Source organism: Anomaloglossus baeobatrachus, chromosome 1, assembly GCF_048569485.1.
Source record: "Anomaloglossus baeobatrachus isolate aAnoBae1 chromosome 1, aAnoBae1.hap1, whole genome shotgun sequence".
Taxonomy (NCBI): Eukaryota; Metazoa; Chordata; class Amphibia; order Anura; family Aromobatidae; genus Anomaloglossus; species Anomaloglossus baeobatrachus.
In genome coordinates, this window is record NC_134353.1 from 641,882,438 (window position 1) to 641,908,264 (window position 25,827).

Genomic DNA, 25,827 nt, shown 5'->3' on the forward strand with positions numbered 1-25,827 from the left:
CTATTTTGTGTGTGACCACCTGGTGGCACCAGGGCGTCACATACCGCTAGGCCCAGGCACAAACAGAAGGGGTCCTAGAGACCACGGGAGTTAACCTTCCGTGGTCTTTTCCAAATATAATCTACAGGTGGAAAGACTTGGTCACAACATGGGGACTGGTCCCTAGTAGAGATGAGCCAGCCTCTAAAGGCTGGAGTTCGGAGGCCCCGTTCGAGTTCGGTTCAGCGAACCGTTTGACGAACTTCTCGAACCCCATTGAAAACAATGGGAGGCAAACACAAACACATAAAAATACATTATAAATGTACACATACAGTTAATAAACATTGCCATTACACTTACAGGTCCCCGCGACGCGTCCTGCACTCTGTTTCCTGACGCTTTTCCTTCCAATAATCACTGCGTCCTCCCGGTAACCAGCACTGATGATAGGACCTTCCGTGATGTCAAAAAAAGCATGTGACCAGTCATGTGTCTATTATCTCATTGGCTACAGACTGGTTACATGGCTATGATGTCATGCTAGGTCCTGTCAGTGCATCTCTCCGGTACGCGGTGATCGTTCCAGCATCTCCGTATACCGGCGAAATGCTCTGGCACTTGATGAGCTTCCCCGTTCTGCTTCCCCGTTCCGTTATTCACCGGCTGCCACAGCCGGTCAATTATGGAGATCACCGTTGCTATAGCAACCCGCCTGTCAGCGGTGACGTCACGCTTACAGCCCGCAGCCTCTGATCAAACACTGAGTGATTACTGCACGGGAATCAACAGCGTTCTTCCTCCCATGCAGCGCTGTCTGATGTAGCAGAGCTGCATGGGTTGAAGGAAAAAGAAGACAGAAGACCATGGATCGTGGAGGGCTGACAGGGAGTAATAAACATGCAGTCTCTAACTGTGTCTGTGTATTTATTTCTATTAAACTATTTTTTCTCTGTGTGGTGTCTTTTTTTTAACCCTTTATTGGAGATTCCTAATGGCCGGGTCAAACTTGCCTGACATTAAGAATCTCTGACTTAATATTAGCTAGTAAAACAAAGCTAGTATTAACGCATTATTACCCAGCAAGCCACCCGTCACCAGAGCAACTGGAATAGTTGGATACAGCACCAGATGATGGCGCTTCTATGAAAGCGCCATTTTCTGGGGCAGCTGCGGACTGCAAATCGCAACAGAGGGGCCCAGAAAGCTCGGGCTAACCTGTGCTACGGATTCCAATCCCCAGTTGCCTAGTTGTACCTGGCTGGACACAAAAATGGGGCGAAGCTCATGTCAATTTTTTTATTAATTATTTCATGAAATTCACTAGCAAAACCAGCAGCTGAGGTGACTTCAAGCACTTCCCCTAAATATGGTTATATGGTTAGGAGCTCAATCAGACGTTTTGCATTACCCAACCTCACCTAAGCTATGGTTCTATACAGAAGTAAAAGTGCATGGGTGTATAAAGATTTTATGATGTTTTTCTGACTCAGTCTATCATGATTTTTTTCCAATTATAACATTCAGTAAAAACAAATAGAGAATTCCAAAAATAAAACTACTTTCTTGGGTGATAGTTATCTACAGTATATGTTTGACTTGTCATTTTAGTTAGCATTATATTTGGCCTTAATAAACCGAAAACATTAATGCATCAGTAAAATCTGCAAATGCTGGTAAGTATGGTAATTACACGCCTTCCTGCCATGTTCACAGCATGCAGGAAACCCACCCGTATGTGGGCTGAGAACTTCACTGACACGTCTATAGCAGCGGAAAAGTGGTATTGTGGTCGAGGAGTAGAACATAAGCAGGATCTTCAGATGCTTACAAGCTGCTTATGAAAAACAGAAAATATCAAGATGCTAAATAGAATAAAATTCCCCTTTCAATTAAAGACACCTCACAAAGACAACAATTTATATTGGACGTCCTCTTAGGGTACATAAACCTCCTAAAAGGTCCTACAGCCATTTCATGATAATTGATAATTGACCTGCTCTCTCCATCTCAGTCTTAATAGCGATGCTAATTGGTGAGCTTCAGAAAATAAGAACAGTCAATCAATTATGTGCGCTCTAGAAGTCTACATGAAAGGTGGAATATTTCAAGATTCATGTTTTTGTGTATAATAACTAAAAAAACACATTTTCTAATGATGAGAAATGAACAAGTAATAAAACCGTTTATGGTAGCCATAGTGTGGGCCCCTAGAGTCAATTCCACTGGTGGGAACCTAGGCACCTCAGTCCGACCATAGTGCCATATGCATTAAAGCGGTTGTCTAGTAATAAAAGTGATAATTTCTGTACATAATAGGTGATAACTTATACATAGATGAAGGTCTGACAGCTGGGACTCCCATCGGTAGAAGGGGCACCGTTATGCTGTTAGATCTGAGAAGCCGTGCACATGCTTCAGTGGTGCTCCATTCATTCTTTAAGTTATTATAAATGAATAGGCTATTATGGAAATCTTAGTGTTCAGTAGCTATCATTTGTTTTATTTATGGGTTTGCTCATTTGAGATAACTACTAGTGATGAGCAAATACTAATTGTTTGAGTTATTCATACTAAATACCTAGTACTAGTCCAGTATTCATCGCAAATAATGAATCTAATGCAAGTCAGTGGGTAACCCAAGCAATTTTCTGGAAAATCTTCAAGAAAAATGCTCGGGTTCCCCATTGACTTGCATTAGGTCTGTTATTCATGAAGAATACTGGAATAGTACTAGGTATTCAGTACGAATAACCTGAACCAGAATATTTAGTATTAACTCATCACTAATAATTACCCGAGTTTTGCTCCTAATAGTGCAGCTTTATTACTTGTCTATAGATGGCAAACTTAACTAGTGTTAAAATTCTTTTTGTGATATACTCCAGGTGCGACACATAAATAGTTGTACTCTGCATGTCAGAGTGGAAACCACATATCTCAGCAATCAGAAAACAAGCGGCCTGCCTTGGTTAAAAATATTTTCCATGTGTCTGAGCTACTTTCATATGATGTAGGGCAGCAGATCTGAGTAACCACATCATGCAGTGTTTATTGTACTGTAGGTTTAACGGAAGGAAAAACACACACATGGCTGCAGTTGTGATACAGTGCTGGCCAAAAGTATTGGCACCCCTGCAATTCTGTCAGATAATACTCAGTTTCTTCTTGAAAATGATTACAATCACAAATTCTTTGGTATTATTATCTTCATTTAATTTGTCTTCAATGAAAAAAAAAAAAAATTGTCATAAAGCCAAATTGGATATAATTCCACACCAAACAAAAAAGGGGGTGGACAAAAGTATTGGCTCTGTTTGAAAAATCATGTAATGCTTCTCTAATTTGTGTAATTACCAGCACCTGTAACTTACCTGTGGCACCTAACAGGTGTTGGCAATAACTAAATCACACTTGTAGCCAGTTGACATGGATTAAAGTTGACTCAACCTCTGTCCTGTGTCCTTGTGTGTACCACATTGAGCATGGAGAAAAGAAAGAAGACCAAATAACTGTCTGAGGACTTAAGAATCCAAATTGTGAGGAAGCATGAGCAATCTCAAGGCTACAAGTCCATCTCCAAAGACCTGAAAGTTCCTGTGTCTATGGTGTGCAGTGTCATCAATAATTTTAAAGCTCTTGGCACTCTGGCTAACCTCCCTAGATGTGGAAGGAAAAGAAAAATTGACGAGAGATTTCAACGCAAGATTGTGCGGATGGTGGATAAAGAACCTCGACTAACATCCAAAGAAGTTCAAGCTGCCCTGCAGTCCGAGGGTACAACAGTGTCAACCCGTACTATCCGTCGGCGTCTGAATGAAAAGGGAGTGTATGGTAGGATACCCTGGAAGACCCCACTTCTTACCCCGAGACATAAAAAAGCCAGGCTGGAGTTTTCCAAAACTTACCTGAGAAAGCCTAAAACATTTTGGAAGATTGTTCTCTGGTCAGATGAGACAAAAGTAGAGCTTTTTGGGAAAAGCCATCAACATAGAGTTTACAGGAAAAAAAAAAGAGGCATTCAAAGAAAAGAACACAGTCCCTACAGTCAAACATGGTGGAGGTTCCCTGATGTTTTGGGGTTGCTTTGCTGCCTCTGGCACTGGACTACTTGACCGTGTGCATGGCATTATGAAGTCTGAAGACTACCAACAAATTTTGCAGCATAATGTAGGGCCCAGTGTGAGAAAGCTGGGTCTTCCTCAGAGGTCATGGGTCTTCCAGCAGGACAATGACCCAAAACACACTTCAAAAAGCACTAGAAAATGGTTTGATAGAAAGCACTGGAGACTACTAAAGTGGCCAGCAATGAGTCCAGACCTGAATCCCATAGAACACCTGTGGAGTGATCTCAAAATGGCAGTTTGGAGAAGGCACCCTTCAAATCTCAGGCACCTGGAGCAGTTTGCCAAAGAAGAATGGTCTAAAATTCCAGCAGAGCATTGTATGAAACTCATTCATGGTTACCGGAAGCAGTTGTTTGCAGTTATTTTGGCTAAAGGTTGTGCAACCAAGTATTAGGCTAAGGGTGCCAATACTTTTGTCTGGCCCATTTTTTGGAGTTTTGTGTGAAATGATCAATGATTTGATTTTTGTTTCATTCTCTCTTGTGTTTTTTCATTGCAAGCAAAATAAATGAAGATAATAATACCAAAGAATTTGTGATTGCAATCATTTTCAAGAAGAAACTGAGTATTATCTGACAGAATTGCAGGGGTGCCAATACTTTTGGCCAGCACTGTATACAATGTTGGTAAGAAATAGGTAAAGTGACCTAGACTAATAGACCTTGATCAGTTTTTATTAGAATATTGATGTCAAACTATTTTAAAAGTTACAAAATGTTTCACAAATATTAATTTCGCACTAGTTGCATTAGTTTTTAACTTTCGAAGAGTAGTCGAAGCTCCACAGTGAGGGGGCATGGGCAAGATCTTGACATTTCAGAAACAAAATATGTATTATATTCAAGTGAGCAACAACTAATATTTATCTCAAAATAGTGCCAATTAGAGATGAATAGTGATGGGCGAACAGTACCATGCTCAATGCTCAGTATTCTGAATGATGAGTGAACACTATGATGCTTGAGTGCTCTTTACTGGAGTCAGGCTAGTTAGAAGCTGGGATGGACTCAACTGGTGTAACGAGTAAGATGGAAGTCACTGATGCAGTTCAGGTCTCTGCCCACACACAAACAGCCATAAACAGAGCATTCCCAGGGGGGGGGTTAGTCCTGGGTTTCTCTTTATTTTTGAGGACACGCTACATTCGAAAGAAATGTTTTGACCCCCAGTAAGAGCCATTCAAAGACTGCAAGTGGCTCTCACTCAGGTGTCGTCTAACATCATTCATTGAAGCAAACCTGGGCTTTGTGTTCAATATTTCATAAACGAGACATCTGAAAACTCGCGATACTCGGCCAAGCACAAAGTGTACATGACAAACCCAATGCTCCATCGAGTAACAAGCAGTGGTGAGCAGATCAGGCAAAGCTCAAATTTGCATATTCACTTGGTTTTTCAGTGAAAATTTGATTTGGGAAAAAGTCATTCAGTGCTAATTTAATGTCTCTTATTATACTCTGGGGTTTCTCCAGGCCATAGAGCATAATAAACACAACATGTAAAATATAGTTGTCGCGGGCGGAGGAGGGGACGCTGCGCTCACCCACTGCTCGGGTCCGGCTGCTGCTGCTCGGTGGTGGCTCGAGCAGTGGGCCGGATCCCGGGGTCTCGAGTGGCGTTCCTCACCCATGAGTGAAAAGGGGAATGATTTTGGGGATTTATTGTCCGTGACGCCACCCACGGTTGTGGTGAAGTTGTGACACCACCGCTGCTCGGGACGGGGATCCCGGGAGCGATGACAGGGAGCAGCTTGGATGTTGGTTCTCCCCTCCGTGGGTAGGGGGCTGGTTGTCCCGGGGCCCGGTGAGGGTTTGGGGATGCAGACGGGTTACGGGGCCTTGTCAGGTGCAGGGTCACGGGGGAAGCGCTGTGCCGCATGGCACGGTGGTACTCACTCAGCCAGTAATCCACACAGAGTCTCTGGTCAAACAAACGGCTGGATGGACGGGTCCCACAGGCGGCTGCGGTTGTTCTCCTCCCGGCAGGTTGATGGTGACTGCCTTTCCCTGCACCTGAGTTGTGTTTACGGTTCCGATGGCTTCCCACCGGTAACCCGCTCCCCAGCTTGGATGGATGCTGAGGGAGCCCCTTTTGCCCGCAGGCTCTGGCCCTGGGAACTGTAGCTTTGGCGGTGACTGTGTTTCCCTCTACGGTGTGAGCTGTTGCCTTCAATTGGGTCTTGGCTGCTGGGAAACCCCGGATGTTCCCTTCGCTAATGGATTTGACCGGTTTTACGGCGACTCCTAGCCTGGTTGGGGTCCGTAGGCCCTGCCGAATGGTGCTGGCTTCTCTTTACTCTCCAATCCGGTACCGCCGGGCCACCGCCTGTCCACGGTCCATACGGTTTGCTCCAATTAGCCTCTCCTGCAGACGGTCACCACCGTCTGCCAACCTTGCTGAGTTCCCGGGCCACACACCCGGACACGGTCAGTGTGCTCCTCTACCACCTCTCTCCAAAACTCAACTGCCTACTTTTCCCGCCTCCAGGACTGTGAACTCCTTGGTGGGCGGGACCAACCGCCTGGCCCACCCCCTGATGTGGACATCAGCCCCTGGAGGAAGGCAACAAGGATTTTGTGTTTAGCTTTGGTGTGCCTAGCCGGGGTGTAGGGTGTGTTGGTGTAGTACCTGTGACGACCTGGCTTGTCCAGGGCGCCACATATTCACCTAACTACTCACGTCTCCGGTCATTCTGCTCCTCGCTGCCATCCATCTGGTCATCGTCACCTCTGTGGATTGGTGTTGGCAGTGCTGAAATCTCAGGAGGGTTCTGCATGTGAGCCCGCAAAGATTGCAGCGCATGGCCACTATTATACTGAATCTGCACAGAAGCGAATTATGAAAAGCCTGTATTTTGGTAAGTGGCGATTTTTGTAAAATTTAGCTTGAATTCAATTCCACTTGAATTTATTTGTTCATCTCTAGTACAAATAAAAACTACTGTTCATTAGTAATTCCCTTTATCCAAAAATAAGGTTATGAGTCTCAGAATATAACGACAATGACATTTTTTTTAGATTATTTTTTGGGGCAAAAGTAGTACAACAAATAGTTATAAACTGGTTACCACCAGAATCATATTCTCTTCAGAATCAAATTGACATGTCAGTTATCTGCACAATGAGTGCTTGGAAAAAAAAACATACAAAAAAAGTGTTCAAAAAGTTTTAGGCGGGCTTTGCACGCTGCGACATCGGTAACAATGTGTTACCGATGCTGCAGCGATAGTCCCGCCCCCGTCGCACGTGCAATATCTAGTGAAAGCTGCCATAGCGATTATTATCGCTACGGCAGTTTCACACGCACATACCTGCCGTGCGACGTCCCTCTGGCCGGCGACCCGCCTCCTTCCTAAGGGGGCGGGTCGTGCAGCGTCACAGCGACGTCACATGGCAGGCAGCCAATTGAAGTGGAGGGGCGGGGATGAGCAGGATGTAAACATCCCGCACACCTCCGTCCTTCTCATTGCAGCCGGGAGACAGGTAAGGTGATGTTCCTCGCTCCTGCGGCTTTATACACAGCGATGTGTGCTGCCGCAGGAGCGAGGAACAACATCGCACCTGTCGCTGCACCGGCATTATGGAAATGTCGGAGGCTGCAGCGATGATACGATAACGACGCTTTTGCGCTCGTTCATCGTATCAAAAAGTTTTTACACGTTGCGATATCGACTGCGACGCCTGATGTGCGTCACTTTCGATTTGACCCCATCGACATCGCACGTGCAATGTCGCAACGTGCAAAGCCGCCCTTAGGCTATGTGCCCACGGGACTCTGTATCTGCGGATTTTTCTGCATCAAAATCCGCAGCTTTCCCCCAGAAGCCGCACCTTTTCATAGGTGCGGATTTTGTGTGGATTTGACACGGATTTGATGCGGATTTGACGTGGATTTTGTTGCGGATTTTGCAATTTTTTTTTAATTCAATTGAATAGGCAAAATCCGCACGAAAATCCGCAACAATAATTGACATGCTGCAGATTTTTCCGCACGAAAATCCGCACGATTTCCGCTGCGGAAAAATCCACAGCGTGGGCACAGCATTTCCCAAATGCCAAAGAAATGGCTGGGGAGTAGCTGTGCTGCAGATTTCTGGAAAATCCGCGGCTTTTCCGAGAGAAATCCGCGGCAAAATCCGCGCATTTTCGCAGCGTGGGCACATAGCCTTATTATGCACCCCAAATTGGTACCAGTTAAAATTATACCTTGAGCCACAAAATCAGGTCCCTAGTCAGCGCTTTGTACTGGAAAAATAATGGTGATTAAAATAAAAAAATGTTGAAAAGTATTAAAACATGAGAGAAATATATAAATTTAGGTTTGTCATGTCATCTTGACTTAAAGGGAACCTGTCATCAGAAATTTAGCTTGAAACCTAAAACTTTCCCCCTCTGCAGCTCCTTGACTGCATTCTAGCAAGTTTCCAGCGTAAATCTGCTGGAGGAACAGCAACGGTCAGCAGAGAGCCCGCCCCCATGGACGATTTACAAAATTTACATAGCAAAAGGTACAAGTTTATAAAGTATTTAATTTGGTTTAAAAGGGGCCACAAAAAGTACAGGAACCTTGCTAGAATGCAGCCCAGGAGATGCAGAGGGGGAAACTTTTAGGTTTCAAGCTAAATTTCTGATGACAGGTTCCCTTTAAGCAGGCTTTACACGCTGCGACATCGCCCGTTGGGTTCACGGAATTTCTGACGGACATCCGGTCGCTTTAGCGATGTCTTTGCATGTGACACCTATGAGTGATTTTGAATCGTCGCAAAAACGTTCAAAATCGTTAATCGGTGACATGGGGGTCCATTCTCAAATATCGCTGCTGATCGGTGTACGAAGTAGTTCGTCGTCCCTGCGGCAGCACACATCGCTATGTGTAACATCGCAGGAACGAGGAACCTCACCTTACCTGCGGCCGTCGGCAATGAGGAAGGAAGGAGGTGGGCGAGATGTTATGTCCCGCTCATCTCCGCCCCTCCGCTTCTATTGTGCGGCGGTTCAGTGACGCTGCTGTGACGTCGCTGTGACGCTGATCGAACCGCTACCCTTAGAAAGGAGGTGGTTCGCCGGTCACAGCGACTTCAGTAGGCAGGTAAGTAGTGTGACGGGTCCGCGCGATGTTGTGCGCCACGGGCAGCGATTTGCCCGTGATGCACAACCGATGGGGGCGGGTACCCATGCTAGCGATATCGGTCACGATATCGCAGCGTGTAAAGTGGCCTTTACTCTATAAATGTAACATGACAATTATATTAAATTGTGAATGGTGTAAAAAAAAAAAAAGAAAAATAATGCAAAACAGCTATTTTTTCTCTTTAATATACTGTCCCAAAAGTGTAGTTAAAAGTAATAAAAATAAGCCTTTATACAGAAAAATGGGGCACAAATTCTGACATAAGTGATTTTTTTCCATGTACTTTTTCTATAAAAGTATTAAAAAAAGAAAAAAAATTGTTATACATTTGTCATCGCCATAATCGTAGATTGACAGAATGTAGCTAACACTATATTTGTACAACACATGATGTGATTGATAATTTAAAACATAACATTATATATATATATATATATATATATATATATATATATATATGCATACATATACATAGACACTGTATGTATGCATAAACAGTTACTACATGCTAGTGAGAAAGTTATTTGAACTCCAAAATCGGTGTAAAAATACAGCTCATTCCCAAATGACAAACCCTCATAGAGCAAAAAAAAAAGGGGGAGACTGCTGACAGCCTTTGGTATATGACAATGCATTTTTCAAATATGAGATTTCTATATGAAATCTTAACCCATCCTACACTATGTAGTTTATGCCCTAAAATGCCTTCATTTCAGTGAGTTACTGGTATTTGAGGATTTGTCATGGAGTTCTTTTCCTCTTTTATTTTCAAAAATGAAACTACAAAAGCTTACATTATTTCATCTGACAATTATATGAACGTATGAGTTGTGTAACCGTTGTTTTAATTTTTATTTCATAAATCAATAGTACATATAAAAGTAAACTACCTTGTAATATATCTTATCAGAGCAGTCTGCTTTTTTCTCCTTCAATTCTGATGATTGATTTTCAAAATTCTCAATTAACAATTAAAATCTGTAATTAATGAAGATGAATTTTACATTACTGAAATAGGAGATGGCAGTTGGTACTGATGAGATTCTATCTTGATAGAAAAGGGAGAAGCGGTGGAGCTCTGCATCTAGCTCCTCCCTCTGCCTCTGACTCTTCTCTCTGCCTCTAGCTCCTCTCTCTGCTTCTAGCTTCTTCCTCTACCTCTAGCTCCTCCCTCTGCCTATAGCTCCTCCTTCTGCCTATAGCTCCTCCCTCTGCATATAGCTCCTCCCTCTGCCCCTAGCTTCTCCCGCTGCCTCTAGCTCCTCCCTCTGCCTCTAGCTCCTCCCTCTGCCTCTAGCCCCCCCTCTGCCTCTAGCCCCCCTCTGTCTCTAGCCCCTCCCTTTGCCTATAGCTCCTTCCTTTGCCTATAGCTCCTCTCTCTGCCTCTAGCTTCTTCCTCTGCCTCTAGCCCCTCCCTTTGCCTCTAGCTCCTCCCTCCTCTATCTACATAGAATCTCATCAGTAACAACTGCCATCTCCTATCTCAGTAATGGGAAAGTCTTCACTGAATACAGATTTTACCTGTGAATTGAGAATTTGGATAATGACTGATCTTTTCTGGCAGAGAAAGAAGCAGATTTCTCTGATAAGATATATTACAAAGCTGCTTATTTTCACGTGTACTATTCATTTATTAAATAAAAATTAAAACATTGGTTATACTTTAAAATGGGTCAGAAGAAAATAATTTACATTGGAGCATATATTACATGAGGGTCAGGATAAATTGTTGAAAGCAGATCTGTGAGTCAGAGATTCTGTGGAAGGAAAGAGACAGATTTTAATAATACAGTTGAATTAATTAAACATCGTTTTAATCTATCCTTTTAAAAGACCACATTGTATAGTGTCAATGAATCTGATGCTCGTTGTAATAGAGTAGTTTATCGATGAGTCCCAAGAGCAGAACTCGTTTCTTTCACCAAAACTGTATCAAGCCAGGATAGTAGTGAACAGGCTTCTTGGTAAGAACCCACGCAGACTGTGTGCACCGCTGTTCAGGCCCCGCGTGTACAGAGATATTCTTCCCTACAGTTATTGATTCCATGAATGGATACCACCAAATATGCGGCATGGCACAATCTCTTTTCTGATTTACAGCGACTCCCTGAAGAAGCTTCATATACTTCTGAATTAGACATAGAACATTAAAGGGAACCTGTGACCAGGTTTTTCCCTGCAGCCACCACCAGTGAGTTCTTATATACTGTATATATTCTAGAATACTGTATATAAGAGCCCAGGCCACTCTGTAGAATGTAAAAAATACCTATATTATACTCACCTATGCAGCGCCTGCTCTCTACTGCGATCACTGTCCTCCTTCTTCCCAGGCCACTGTGGATGACACGTCCTACATCATACACACAGGCCGGCATTGCGCTCCTGCGCAGGCACACTTTGATCTGCCCTGCTGAGAACAGATGAAAGTACTGTAATGTGCAGATGCAAGGAAAGGTTAAAGACCGCCAGTGCATGTGCACTACAAAACTTTGATCTGCCCTCATTGGGCAGATGAAAGTGCGCATGTGCAGAAGTATAATAGCCTGTGTGGATGACATAGGATGTGTCATGCACACAGGGCTGGGCAGGATGATGGTGATCATACAAGATGGAGGAGGCGCCTATCAGACCAGACCGCACCCTAGGTGAGTATAATAAAGGTGCTTTTTATATTATACAGCGCGGCCTGTGCTTTTATATACAGCATGCTAGAATGCTGTATATAAGGCTTCAGTGGTGCTGGCCACAGCTTATAAGGGTAAATCCTGGTGACAGGTTCTCTTTAGGCCTCCCACACACTCACGTGAAAATCACGCACGTGCTGCGAGACACGTATTTACCCTGCGTGTTGCGTGTAGGTAAGTACGTGTCTCTGGTACGTGCGGGCCACGTGTGTTCTCCGTGTGCTATCCGCGATAACACACGGAGAACCGGTAATTTACATACTCACGTGGTCCTTCCTGCTGTCCGTGGTGCTGATCTTCGGCTCCAGCCCTGCCGTCTCCCAGATGCTGCTGCTGCCGGCCGCAGTGAAGTGAATATTAAATGAGTATAATGAGCGGCAGTCGGCAGCAAGTGACAACAACGGCAGAGACAGGAGGGCTGGAGAAGGTGAGTAACGATTTTTTTTTTTTACTCTGACATGTGTGTTTTCTCCGGCGCGTGTCACACGGGACCGCATCCACACTACATCTGTGTGGTACGGGTGCGGGCCGTGGGACACCCGTGATGCCGGAGCAACACGGACATGTCAGCATTTTTAACACACGGAGACACGTAAGTATGGAACGGATACACGTTCCGTTCCAAAATACTTACGTGTCTCCTAACCATAGGGATTACCTAGGTCCCCATGTGCACGTGTCTCCGGTCCGTGTAAAAAATGGCACACACGGACCAGCGGCACGTGTGTGTCGGAGGCCTTAAGCAGCTCAAGCACCTCACTGGCAGCGTCATTTGTTGCATATTTTAACTTTCAGCAGAATCGTATTGTCAGCATGCAGATACAATGTGACAACTAACTATATTAATTGAGACAAACAGTAACCATTATCTTCATCACTACAAGATGGAAGATAACAGGAAAATATCCTACACATACAAACCACAGAGGTCATACAATACTGTAATATCAAACTGATCATTAACACAATGCTGTCTACTGTCAGATCAGCACAAACACTGCAGTGACATATCCGGCTACTATAATTTCAATATCCAGGAGAGGACTTAAAGGGAACCTATCACCTACCGTAATTCATGCTCTCCATGCCGTGGGAAGCCAAAACAAAACCCAACTGCACATTTGCAGCCAAGTATGTTTTTCTCTGAAACTCTCAAGGGTGAGATACTGAACCTGTAAACCCCCCCCCCAGAGCAGCACTGGGAGCAGCCGGCCTGGGACAGAGACAGACTAACCTCATCTCCAAGTGTAGTCCTCCAGTAGATCTTTAGAGTATGCTCTCTCTGAAGTACCAGACCTGTTTGTGCAGCATGCATCAGGTGACAGGGTCCACTTACATCCTCTTTCTATAAAGACAACTACAACATCTGATAATTTAATAACTTACCTTAAATGGACCAGAGTTTTGCTGTTGATACCAAGTTAAATATTATCCCTTTAATGACCAGTAGCCTCAATCCAAGGACAGAGAAGGACAATCCATTTAAGTTCATGTCTGTAATAAAACAGTGTGACAAAAAAAGTGTAAAATGATGATGAAACCAGATTTTAACATTGATCACACATCAGCGCAAAAGCAATGTGCAAATGAGTCCAACAGTGAGCAAAACCGTTCTCAGCCTAATATAGCCAAAGAATATGTGCCACCATGCTAGAGGAAACAGATTTAGCAAAGGTTACCTTGACTTAGGTAACAGTGCTGGGATAACATTACATAATCAACAGTTATTGGGACCTGTCATTGGGTCAAAAGTGGCCAGTTTTAGCACTCCTTTTATTCCTACTGGGTGAATTCTCGTGTGTAGAGATGAGCGGACCCGTAGAAGTTCGGTTCGCCAGGTTCAGCTGGACTTTAGATAAAGTTTAGTTTGGGCCCTGAACTTGACCTGAACTCCAATAGAAGTCACTGATTGGGCAGTTTGTATCTCGGCCCACATGCAGCCAGCTATAAACAGATCACTTCCGGGAGAGGAAGGGCGGGGTTTTACCATTTTTTTGGTTGCACACTGCATCTTATCACGTTGTTACAGCTAGAGTGAGCCATACAATCACTACATGTGGCTTTCACTGAGGCGAGCAATGAGCGTACCCGAGCACAGTAATGCTCACGCGAGTAAAGATCATATGTAAAGCAGCCAAACTCAGTTTTTTTGTAAAAGTCTGAACACTGACGGGTTTGCTCATCTCTACTTGTGTGTTTATTGTCCAGACCTCTGTCTTAAAAAAATGTGAAGAGTTAACAGATGTTGCATTGTTATGATAACTGTTTCTATGACTGTAAGATTGGGAGTTGCCAAGAAAAGAAGAAAAAAAATTAGACTATTTATGCTAAGTATGGAAAAGGCACAATCAACTTTTAGGCTCTGTGCGCACTGGGAAATGGAATTTTCTTGTGAAAATTCCGCATGCTCTCAAAGATTACCGCACCCGCGGTAAAAAACCGCGGGAAACCGCACCCGAAAACCGCATGCGGTTTGCCGCGGTTTTACCGCGGTATTATTCGCGGTATTGCCGCGGTTTTGCCGCGTGCGGGTTGGGATGTGCTTTATTGCATTCAATGCAATAAAGCACATTGAAGAAAAAAAAAAAAAAAAAGTCATTTAATTCTGAGATAGTAGATAGACAGAAGAATAGATAGAGGGATAGAAAGACAGACAGACAGAGGGATAGATAGAGGGATAGATAGAGGACAGATCGCTGCATTTCCCACGGTCGGCAGTGAGTTCACATTACCGGCCGTGGGAAATGACCGGTAATTACCTCTGCTGTCTGCTGCATTCAGCCTGTGTCTGTGACAGTCGCGGCTGGATGTCAGCAGTGCAGGACGCTGGAGTCGGAGCTGTGGATTACGCCGGAGCTTTGTTTGGGGGGGGTTAATAAAATGGTGAACGAGGCTTGTTGGTTTTATTTAAAATAAAGGATTTTTCGGTGTCTGTGTTTTTTTCACTTTACTTACGGGTTGATCATGTCAGCTGTCACATAGACGCTGCCATGATCAAGCCTGGGGTTAATGGCGGTGGTCCCCCACCATCATTAACCCCTTGTATTACCTTGCCACCACTGCTACACGGTGGCAAGAAGAGCCGAGGACACGCCGGTAGTGCCGCATAATGTATGCGACAGTGCCGGGGCAGCTGCGGCTGATATTCTCGGCTGCGGGAGGGGGAGTGAGGCGGGGGACATTAACCCTGCCCCTCTCCCTCCCCAGCCTGAAAATACCGGGCCGCCGCTGTGTGCTTACCTCGGCTGGACGGTAAAAATACAGCGGAGCCCACGTTCTTTTTTTTCTATATTTCCGTTTTCTTTCTATGTGTGTTCTATGTGTCTGTGTCTGTGTTCTATGTCTGTGATGTCTATCTGTGTGTGTGATGTGTGTGTGTTTACTCTCTGCATGGCTTCCTCTTCCTGTAATGACATCACTTCCCTGCAAAACTGCAGACAAGCGATTCACATTACCGGAGGTAAACCGCAAAATACCGCAGGGAATAACGCAGGAAAACGCAGTGAACCGCACAGAATTTGCTGCCTGCGTTATTCCCTGCGGGATTTCATGATTAACATTGAGTCAATGGAGGGAAATCCCGCAGCGATGTGCGGAAAAGAAGTGACATGCACTTGTTTTTGCTGCGGGATTCCCGCAGCAAAACATGCAGCTGTCAAATTCCGCCCAGTGCGCACAGGATTTTTTTTCTCCATAGGATTTGCTGGTGATTCACTGCAGAGATGTTATGAACATTTTCTGCAGCGAAACATGCAGCAAATCCACGAAAAATCCGCGGCAAAATCCGGTAAGTGCGCACATAGCCTTACTGTAGTTGAAAGGGAACCTATCATGTAATTCTTGCTGCCCAAGCTATGTGTAGCATGAAACAGGGACAAGCTCTATTCTTACAAATGTTCTCCTGCTTAAGAAGGGTTCTTGGAACAAGGTGGGTGGGAGGACTGGTTAGTGGGCATAACCCCCAGTTGTGAATGACACACGTAGGCAGAGCCAGACAGGGAGAAGTCTGCTGGGCCACCTCGGGATTAGTCATCTTGTTTCAGGCCCCCCTTTTTAAAGTGTGTTTTCTCTGAGACACCACCACATTTAGGAGCGTAACATGAAAATTAGCGCTTATGATGGCCCTTATTAGCCTAATGAATGTCCTACCAATGCCAGTTTGTTGTTTAGTTTGTTTTTACCTGTTTTAAACTTCTTACTTATCGTTCTTGTTCCACACGTTTGAGGAGCATCATCTAAAAGACAGTGAATGTCACATCAGAATAACATTATTCACCAATGGCAAAAGAAAGCAAAAACTTAAGAAAAAAGAAAAACAGAAAGGAAAAACGTGAACTAATCTGAATATAGGTTGAAAAATGAAAACAAAAGTTGTCAAAGTGCAATAACTAATTTACAAGACAATTTTTTTTAATAAAAAATGAGTAAAAATGTGAAATCTGAGTGTGTGATTTGTTTCCGTGGTCCTATGTTCAGGATGTTTTTAGCACTATTGAATGTAATGGAATTAAGTATAAAATATTAAGAGACGATTTCATGTACGCACAATACACTTTTGTATCAATATTACCACTGCCAACCCTGAATTGATTGGGAGGATTATAATAACCTAGGTATTTTAAGCCAATTCACCCAATACATTTGTGATGATTACTTTGCTGTGATTTTCCTGAAAAGCAGTAACATTTTTGGAAGATAAGTGGGCATATCACTCTGCTCTGATCAACATGATCGGCGAGGGACTGATATTTTGGACCTTGACAAACACTTAGAATGAAAGTTATTCAGGGCTAATGCAAGTCTGTGCTCTCTTTAATATTTCCTTGATCGGCGGCTCTCCTGGTCAACCAGGGCAGGAAACATGAGTTTGGGCCACCACTAACCATAAAGTGAGGAGGATATCCTAGCAATATGCCATAACTTTATTAAATGGTAGAACCCCCTTAATAAGGATGCATTTGCGTGTATATTATGTGGCATCAATTTTTTGTCCAACATATGTCCTCAAATTTTTAATCAGGTTCTACTGTGATCTAAGTTCGATTTGGAGGATTAGCAGATAAGTCAGACATTCTGGTTGTATTATAGATAAATGCAGCCATAACATCAACTGTATTGTGTAGAAGGAAAGAATATTATTAGGGATGATCGAATACCTCAAATATTCGGCTTCGCAAATATTTTCCAAATAGGTCGCCACTATTCGACTATTCGCGAATTTTCGATGCGCAATGTAAGTCTATGAGAAACCCGAATAACAACTATTTGGAACTATTCGGGTGTCCCATAGACTTACATTGCGCATTGAATATTCGCATAGCAGTGACCAATTCGGAAAATAGCCGAATATTTGAGGTATTTGATCATCCCTAAATATTATGAAAGCAGACAAATAGTCAATGAGCATACCAGTTATAAATGGGGTTTATCAGTTTATGATTAGTGGTGGCCCATTCTCGAGTTTCTTGCCCTGGTTGGCCAGGAGAGCCGCCAAACAAGGAAATATTATATAGAGCGCAGACTTGCATCAGCCCTGAATAACTTTCATTTTAAGTATTTGTCGAGGTCCAAAATATCAGTCCCTCTCTGATCATGTTGATCAGGGTGATATGCCCTGGGGTTTATCTAGAGCACTGTTCCCCAACTCCAGTTCTCAAGGCCCACCAACAGAGCATGTTTTTACGATTTCCTTACTATTGCTCAAGTAGTGGAATTATCCTCTGTGTAGGTAATTAAACTATCACTGTGCAATACTGAGGAAATCCTGAACACCTGCACTGTTGGTAGGCCTTGAGGACTGGAGTTGGGGGAATATTGATCTAGTAGATAAGTAGAGACAATTTTTAAGTATTTCTTTCAGTACAAACAATGAATAATTATTCAATTAAATGCTGTAAGATGTAATGTACCTAATATGTTCTTTTCCTGTGGAACATCCTTCCCATTATATTTCACGTTGCAGGACATGTCCTTGGAGGGATTTTCATTGTCCCATATGACGGCGCTGTATCTCCACACATCATTGCTGGACTTATCCAGGGCAGATTTCTCATTCAGATTTATCGGCTTCTCATCTACAGACAATGTTCTGTTTGGTGTTGGGAAATCGGTGACCAGACAAACGGAGCTCGGGAGATCTGCGGCTGGATTGTCAGACTTCAGCTGATACACAGAAGGGATTGTGCGCTCTGTCCCTAAAAGAAAATAAAACCTGTATTATCTTTAATACTTTTATTATTTCATTTTCTCTTTTTGCCATCTTGTAATTTTTAATGAATGTTTTTATGGTATTTTTTACTGTATTCTTTGTTGAAAAGCAGTGATATTTTACTCACTGGTGATGTACATTGTACAATATTAGCTTGTTAGAAAAATATCACTATTGAAGAACATTGTATTAACATTTTCGAAAATTTAGAAGAGGTTTATACTAATGGGCTAAATAAACTACTAGCAACTGAATTGCATTCAGCTGGGCACCCTGCATCCAGAATTTATAATGTTAGTGCTAAATATATATCGCATGTAAGTAAAATATGGCTGTGTTCATAGTCGGAATACAGCCACTCTCTGCCCTTATTCAGATTGAGGTCTGTTTGACACATGGTGAGGTTTTAATATTAGAGAGTGTAGGTACTGGCCTGATTTGGGTACACCTTGTCGCCGTGCGATGGCTTTACGCTTCATTGATCAAAACTTGTTTACTTTGTATCCTATGTTTATTTTAATGCAGTATGCTTTTACTTATTTACAGCAGGATGTATCTCTATATTATTGTTATCTTTGGTTTTCCTTATCTTAACGCCAGTGTGAACATGCGCTTATATTTTGCATGTATACTAACTCATGCACCGGCTCATTTTTTGGGGGGTTTTCTTTAAGCAGAATAATAATAGTAAATTCATAGTTACTTATGAGAACATCAATACTTGCATACGATTTTTATCCTAAATCAATGATAAAAGACCTATATTATTGTAAATATATGGATACTTTTTGGGATGTCTGTGATTTGGTGACAGTATTACCTACTGGGCAGCACGTTGACCTGGGTGCCTGATCCAAACACAAGATTCCAGGCGGCATTATTCACACAACTATCAACCACTTTACGGTAATCATCTGGGAACACTCCAGTATACAGTATATTGGGGCACACTTATTACATGTGTAATAACTGACAGAGAGTTCTCTGTCTGGGGGGGACTACATTCTTTCATGTTTCATATAGATGTATAGGTAAATATGTGGAAAATTGAATATGACAAATACTTTTCCCATATGTATTTGGAAATCAGTAGATGTTTACTATCAATTGTTATCACAAGCCAGGTAGTAACATTGGCACATACAGTTGATACATTACTCTATGTAAAAGTTCAACTGAAAGTCTATGGAAATAATTTGCCATTGAGATTCTGATGGAAGCTACCAGTATAATGCAGATAAGTCTTCTTAACTACCCATAAACTTTACCCATCTTGTATATCTGAAGTGTACTATCCTCCTATAAACGAGATGTAGAAATACTTACTAGGCTGCACCATCAGCATGATTCCTCTCCCAAATAGTAATCTATAAGACCCTCCACCACACAATGATTAATCAGATTGCAAATACTCTTAGGGGTACTTCACACACAGCGAGATCGCTACTGAGATCGCTGCTGAGTCACGTTTTTTGTGATGCAGCAGTGACCTCATTAGCGATCTCGCTGTGTGTGACACTGAGCAGCGATCTGGCCCCTGCTGTGAGATCGCTGCTCGTTACACACAGGGCTGGTTCGTTTTTTTATTGTTGGTCTCCCGCTGATAAGCACACATCGCTGTGTGTGACAGCGAGAGAGCAACAATCCTGAATGTGAAGGGAGCAGGAGCCGGCGTCTGACAGCCTGCGGTAAGCTGTAACCAAGGTAAACATCGGGTAACCAAGGTGGTTACCCGATATTTACCTTCGTTACCAGCCTCCGCAGCTCTCACGCTCTCAGTGCCGGCTCCTGCTCCCTGCACACGCTAAGTTAAGCGGTGTGAGCTGGTAACTAAGGTAAACATCGGGTAACCATACCCGATGTTTACCTTAGTTACCACTGTCCGCAGCTTCCAGACGCCGGCTCTGTGCAAGCGCAGCGTCGCTTGCACGTCGCTGCTGGCTGAGGGCTGGTCACTGGTCGCTGGTGAGATCTGCCTGTTTGACAGCTCACCAGCGACCATGTAGCGATGCAGCAGCGATCCTGACCAGGTCAGATCGCTGGTCGGATCGCTGCTGCATCACTAAAGTGTGAAGGTACCCTTACTTTGCACATGTCAAGAAGAACAATGGAAAAACTGTGGAATATCAGTAATGCGTTAACTGACTAAATGAGCAATATTATCAGAGTTACACATTTTAGCATGTATCTTTCAATTAGTCAACCCCCATGGTTGGTAAAAGCATACAATAGTTGCATAGAGGGATTGTCCAATTAAGAAACTGATTAAGAGCCTACATAACAAATGACTATCTTAAGTGACCATATCCACATCTGAAAGCTCAAAATACACTATTTCCTATCAGTATGCTGGCTTTTATTAATGTTTTATAGTAATAAAATGGGGACAGTAACGTTGTGGTATTGATCACTTAAATCAATAGGAGATGATCTGAAGATTTCCAACTACAGCTAAAAAGTGAACAAAACGTTCTGGCTCCATTTTTTGTTTATTTCTACCCACCAACAGAACTGAAAAATGCTGATCAGTTAGGGTGCAAGACTCTCAAGAATCTGATATGACCTACTCAAAGGTTCAAGGTCATCAATTTTTTAAGCCTGGAAAACCCATGTATTATACTTTTTCCAGACAGTAATTTAACTTTAGGAATTGATGTAAACCTTATGACACCTAGAATACCTCTCATATAATGTAATGTGAATGTTATAACACACTCGTGTATATGCTAATGGACCCATATTGGCAGCTAAAATAATTGTCTCAAAAGCTAAAGTGCTCCTACACTAACATTAATAACTAATGGGGACTTACTTGGAATAACTTGTAATTGTGTCCCAGCTCCAAATATCTGTTTTCCAAATCCTGTACCTTGATACCCACAAGGACTGACAACTTTACAAAAAATGTGCCCACTTGGGCTCCAGTCTGGTGTGCATTCAGCTTAGTGCCAGCTTTACAATACACACTTTATTTATTAAGGAAAAGTATTATATGTGTATGGAGAAGTCTAGATGTCCCAAATAAGACCTTATTTTCTAATATCACCTGGATTTCAAAGCCTATAATGTAATAATGACAAAATAGTAAGAACAAGTGATGAGCGAGGTGACACGTAAACGTGATCTTACTAGGTGTGACAAGGAGTCTTGTTCCCTCTCCAAAGATGACCTTCAATCCTGTCCCACTGGTTCACATTGTTATACGCCTTAACAATAATGTGGCTGTCATAGTGTTAGTATAATGCTGGTAACTAAATAATACTCAATGGTAAACGTAGGCCATTTTGCTCCATGTTACTGTGAAATAGCAGCTTTTCTAGATGAAGTCTTCATGAGCAACTCCTCATGTTGCCATTTTTCACACTTCCTTTTTTTTGTCATTATTTTGCCTCAGCATTTGTTAGCCAGAACTAAGAATGCAACATAAACAGACAGAGAGGAATAATACAAAGTTTGACATCTCTTCTGTACTTTTGTTACAAATATTAATGTAAAATTGTGAACAAAATTCTGTTGTGTGAAAGTGTCCTATCCAATGCCAATAGCTCACCTAACTGTCCCACGCCCAATCATCCCAGTGACCTCAATTACTCATTATTGGCACAGGTCTGCTCGAAACAAAACCTGTTCAATTCTGCGGCTTTCTTACTATACGTAATTATTGTATTCAATTTCAGGGTAATGCATTTAAATTAGTTTTGTTATTGACATGGAGTCATCCAAATGTGCAAAGCAGCACAACATATTAAAATATAATATATTACATTAAAGTTATATCTTGATCAATACTCACTTGGTAGCACAGTCAACTGCGTCCCCGAACCAAACACAACTTTGTAGTTGTTATTGTCACAGTAGAAAGCACCATAACAAAAACCTTTTACCAAACATGCACACACTGATCTATGAAGAAAGACCTATAGTATAGTGATGAGCAAGCACTAGCATGCCGGGGTGCTCGGTACTGAGTTGGACGTTCGGACAGTCTTGACTCGTGTATTCAGTATAATGCAAATCAATGAGGAACTGGAGCATTTTTCCTAGAACATGTTCCCATCAACTTCAGTTTTACTGGGTATAGAAGTCAAGCCCATCGGAGCGTCCAACTGCTTGTTACGAGTACTGAGCACCAAGTATGGTAGTGCTCACTCATCACTATGAAAGATCTATACCTCATTTTGAAGTTTACTGTATAGTTACATACTACAGTCAAAAGAAAAACATGTCCTCTTTAGATCTTGGGGGTCTTAGTGCTGAAAGAACTACGGTACTCATTAGAATTTTAGCGCACAGGCCACAAATATGTTGTTAAATGTTAATGATCCAATGCAAGTTAAAAATACTTTTATAGTATACAGATATACCGTATATTGTGACCAAGTGAGCAATCAAGTGCATTTAAGAATTTTATCACAAACTATTAAATACTTAAGTTTTTCCTCATACGAGAGCTATCTGAGATTTTCATAGATTGAACTTGTACCTATTATAATCTATGGAGCTGGTCACATGTGGGTTTATTCTTGCAGACTGAGTGGACTCCACAAAATAACGGAGACTTGTCCAAGTTGGATCTCAGCCACACATCAAACTCATCACTGTAAGTCTCATCGTCCGTGAAATAATAGAAGCCAAGTGCTCTCCATTTATCACTGGCTGTTAGGAGAAGCTTGAGAAAGCTCCAATAGCTTTTTGCATATGCGAAAACTCTGATGGCAAAATCTGACCCACTGACCAAACACTGATGAAATCTGATCCAAATCACTGATGAATCTTGGACCATTCTTTGAGACCTCCATATTAACTAATTAAAAAATACTTACTGGAAACAAGAAGTTTGGTTCCTGCACCAAAGGTAAATTTTCCAATATTGCTATTACACAATGTGTTGTATCTTTACAATATATCATTATTATATTACTTCAGAAAGACAGACATTACACTACAAACAATGGTATAAGTCTAGCCACAAAATTAGTGCCGGAGCAGAATCGAGACCCAGGGAGAGCAAAATGCTCTGAGGTCCCTTTTTTGAAAGGGAGAAAAGGGAATAAACCTCAGAGTAAAAAAAAAATATACAAAGTCTACAAGTATTGTATGCAAAATATACAGCTACAAGATATCATTATATTAAACATGACAGGACACGTATAATTAATTTCTTAAAATAATAAAAAAAAAATCCTATCCAGACAATGTCACCCCAATATCTAGTTAGGAGAGTTATATGTCCAAACAATAGTGCCAAATTCTGTCTTATAATACCACAATACACTGTCTTAATAGCAGCGTTATACAATGTACAGCTATAAGTCAACATTAATGTGTGACGTTTTATGTATGATTTTTGATAGGATCCAATAATAACATCACCACAATCTTTTTCTGTATGCTCTGTTCCAGCATACAGACATCATAGTGGTGGGACTCGCTCAGGCCCCCTCTATGAGCCAGAGCACACAGCTATGGTTACTTATCTACAGTACATCTTGAGGACTCAATATGACTATTTGTTGCATAGTGGCCTATTCTTTTTCTATTAAAGCCTGCAGGTGCCGCTGATGGTCTTGGTATAAGGATATTTTAATACAGTACTAGTATGTTTTCTTCTGTATATATACTGTATAAATCATAAATACATACCAGGCAATACATGCAGCTTGGTTCCTTGGCCAAATATGAGATTTCTTACACCAGAACCATCACAATATTAAATGACATTACAAAAACCTAAAGCCTTTAACAACATAGACAGGTCATGGCAATTATCCCTTATGCTGTAAGTTAGATTTTAGTAAAATAAAACTACACCTAGTACATAGTGGAGAGTAATACTAGGGAGTTGCATTTTAAAGTTATCCTATGACAATGTACACTAGACTTTCTGCTATAACTGAGGCACTTACTTGGACTTACTGTCACCTTTGTGCCTCCTCCAAATATCACTGTCCAGGCACCAGATGATTTATCACTGTGAAAGAGGTCTTAGCAAAAACATGCTAATTTCTCCTTTCTGTCAGGAAACAATGCAGCTGAGGATCGCTCAAAATGTAATAAAACTTGGGTTTTCAAGTTAATTTTAAAGTCAGTTTTATTCAATAGATATTGGAATAATAATAATTTCCACGATTAGATGTGTTTAATAAAAATATTCCTGTACTGAGATAATCTTATATATGTACCCCTACTGTGTAATGGCCGTGTCTGACCATATAGGGATCATATCACATCTCCTGGGCAGGGGAGGACGCAAAAGAGAGTGTACAGATAGCACAGCATGGGATCAGAGTTGATTCTTTTTGTGAGGTAAAACATTTCTCTGTTTTTAAAAAATGTTTTACCTCAAACAAAGAATAATTTGCTATCCCGTGCTGTAATGTTTGTATAGTTTCACTTCCTCCCCTTCCCAGGCAATGTGGTATGATCAGACCATGTCCCTGTATAGGTAGACACGGCCATTACACAGTACATAGCAAGGACACATAGGTAAGATTATCTCAGCACAGGAACATTTTTTTTTTAAACACATCCAATTGTGGAAATTATTATCACTACAAGATCTATTGATTAAAATTCATTTCAAAATGAACTTTTTTTGTGGGTAAACCCCTTTAAATTACAACACAGCTACCATATTCTTGGTGAGTGACGATAAAATTAGAAAGTAATTGGGAGATAAATTTGCTTGAGGCTCATATTGACCTATTCTGATAAGCTTGATAATAAATATATTGTCTCTCCTTGGGCCCACTAGTCCTAACCCTTGTGAAGGTCCGCCCTCCATATATGAAGATTATATACACATACACTTTTTTAATTTCATGGTATATTCTGTTGGCATCACAGCAGATACAGGACATATCATTAGCAAAGTTGAATAAATGAATTGGAAAATCATCTCATAGAAATAACTAAAGAGAAATGTCATTGTATTCCTTATGTTTCTCTTTTTATATATTTCCATATTTGTCATAGGTTTTATGAATAGTTATCAACAGTCAAACAAAATAAAGTTTATACAGTAAAAAAAGACTCTAGTCCAGCCACACATTAAAAATAATTATTTTTGAAACAACCATTAAAATTCCAGAAGAGAGAACATTGTAAAAATCAGGCACAATATATCAACGCGTTTCGAGCTTTTAATTGCTCTTAATCAAGGTACTATGCCTGCTTGAATAATAAATAAGAATCTGTTTTTATACCATGTGGCTGGACTTAAGACTTTTCTTATTGCTTACTCTGGAGGACTGAACAGGAATATAGTATCTAAAGTGCAATCCTCGCCTGGATAGCTGCTTTACATCTTTTTATAATAAAGTTTATTCCTTATAGAATAAGCTACTAAAACAACCCATTCAAGAAAATATCTACAATATGTACTGTATACATTTAAAAGCCACTGAAAAATGGCACTTACTTGGAGTAATAGCTAGAACGGTTCCTCTGCCAAATATCAGTTTGTTGCTCGCTCCGATATAACACAGTAACAAACTCGATTCCAAAAACCTCTGACCACACCAAAGCTCCAGAAGCAGCATTGATGGAAAATATCATGTCATTTCCACAACAGCGTAAAAGGTTATCACATTATCCAGCCGAAATATAAACATTTTCTAGTATTAGGATTTAGAAATTGGAAGAAACACAATGAGATCTTATAGAATAAAAGGTTAGGGACACCATTCCCGTATTT

The 25,827-nt window shown here is 41.7% G+C and overlaps 1 gene segment (V, D, J or C); it reads right to left on the reverse strand.

Moving 5' to 3' along the window:
• Positions 1 to 10,595: 10,595 nt before the first annotated feature.
• LOC142244154 (T cell receptor alpha chain constant-like) lies at positions 10,596 to 25,688 on the reverse strand. The segment is given in 7 exon segments: positions 10,596 to 10,993; positions 13,310 to 13,417; positions 16,105 to 16,158; positions 17,833 to 18,117; positions 20,944 to 21,024; positions 22,955 to 23,025; positions 25,552 to 25,688. Coding segments are annotated over 6 exon segments (735 nt in total).
• Between the last annotated feature and the right edge of the window lie 139 nt (positions 25,689 to 25,827).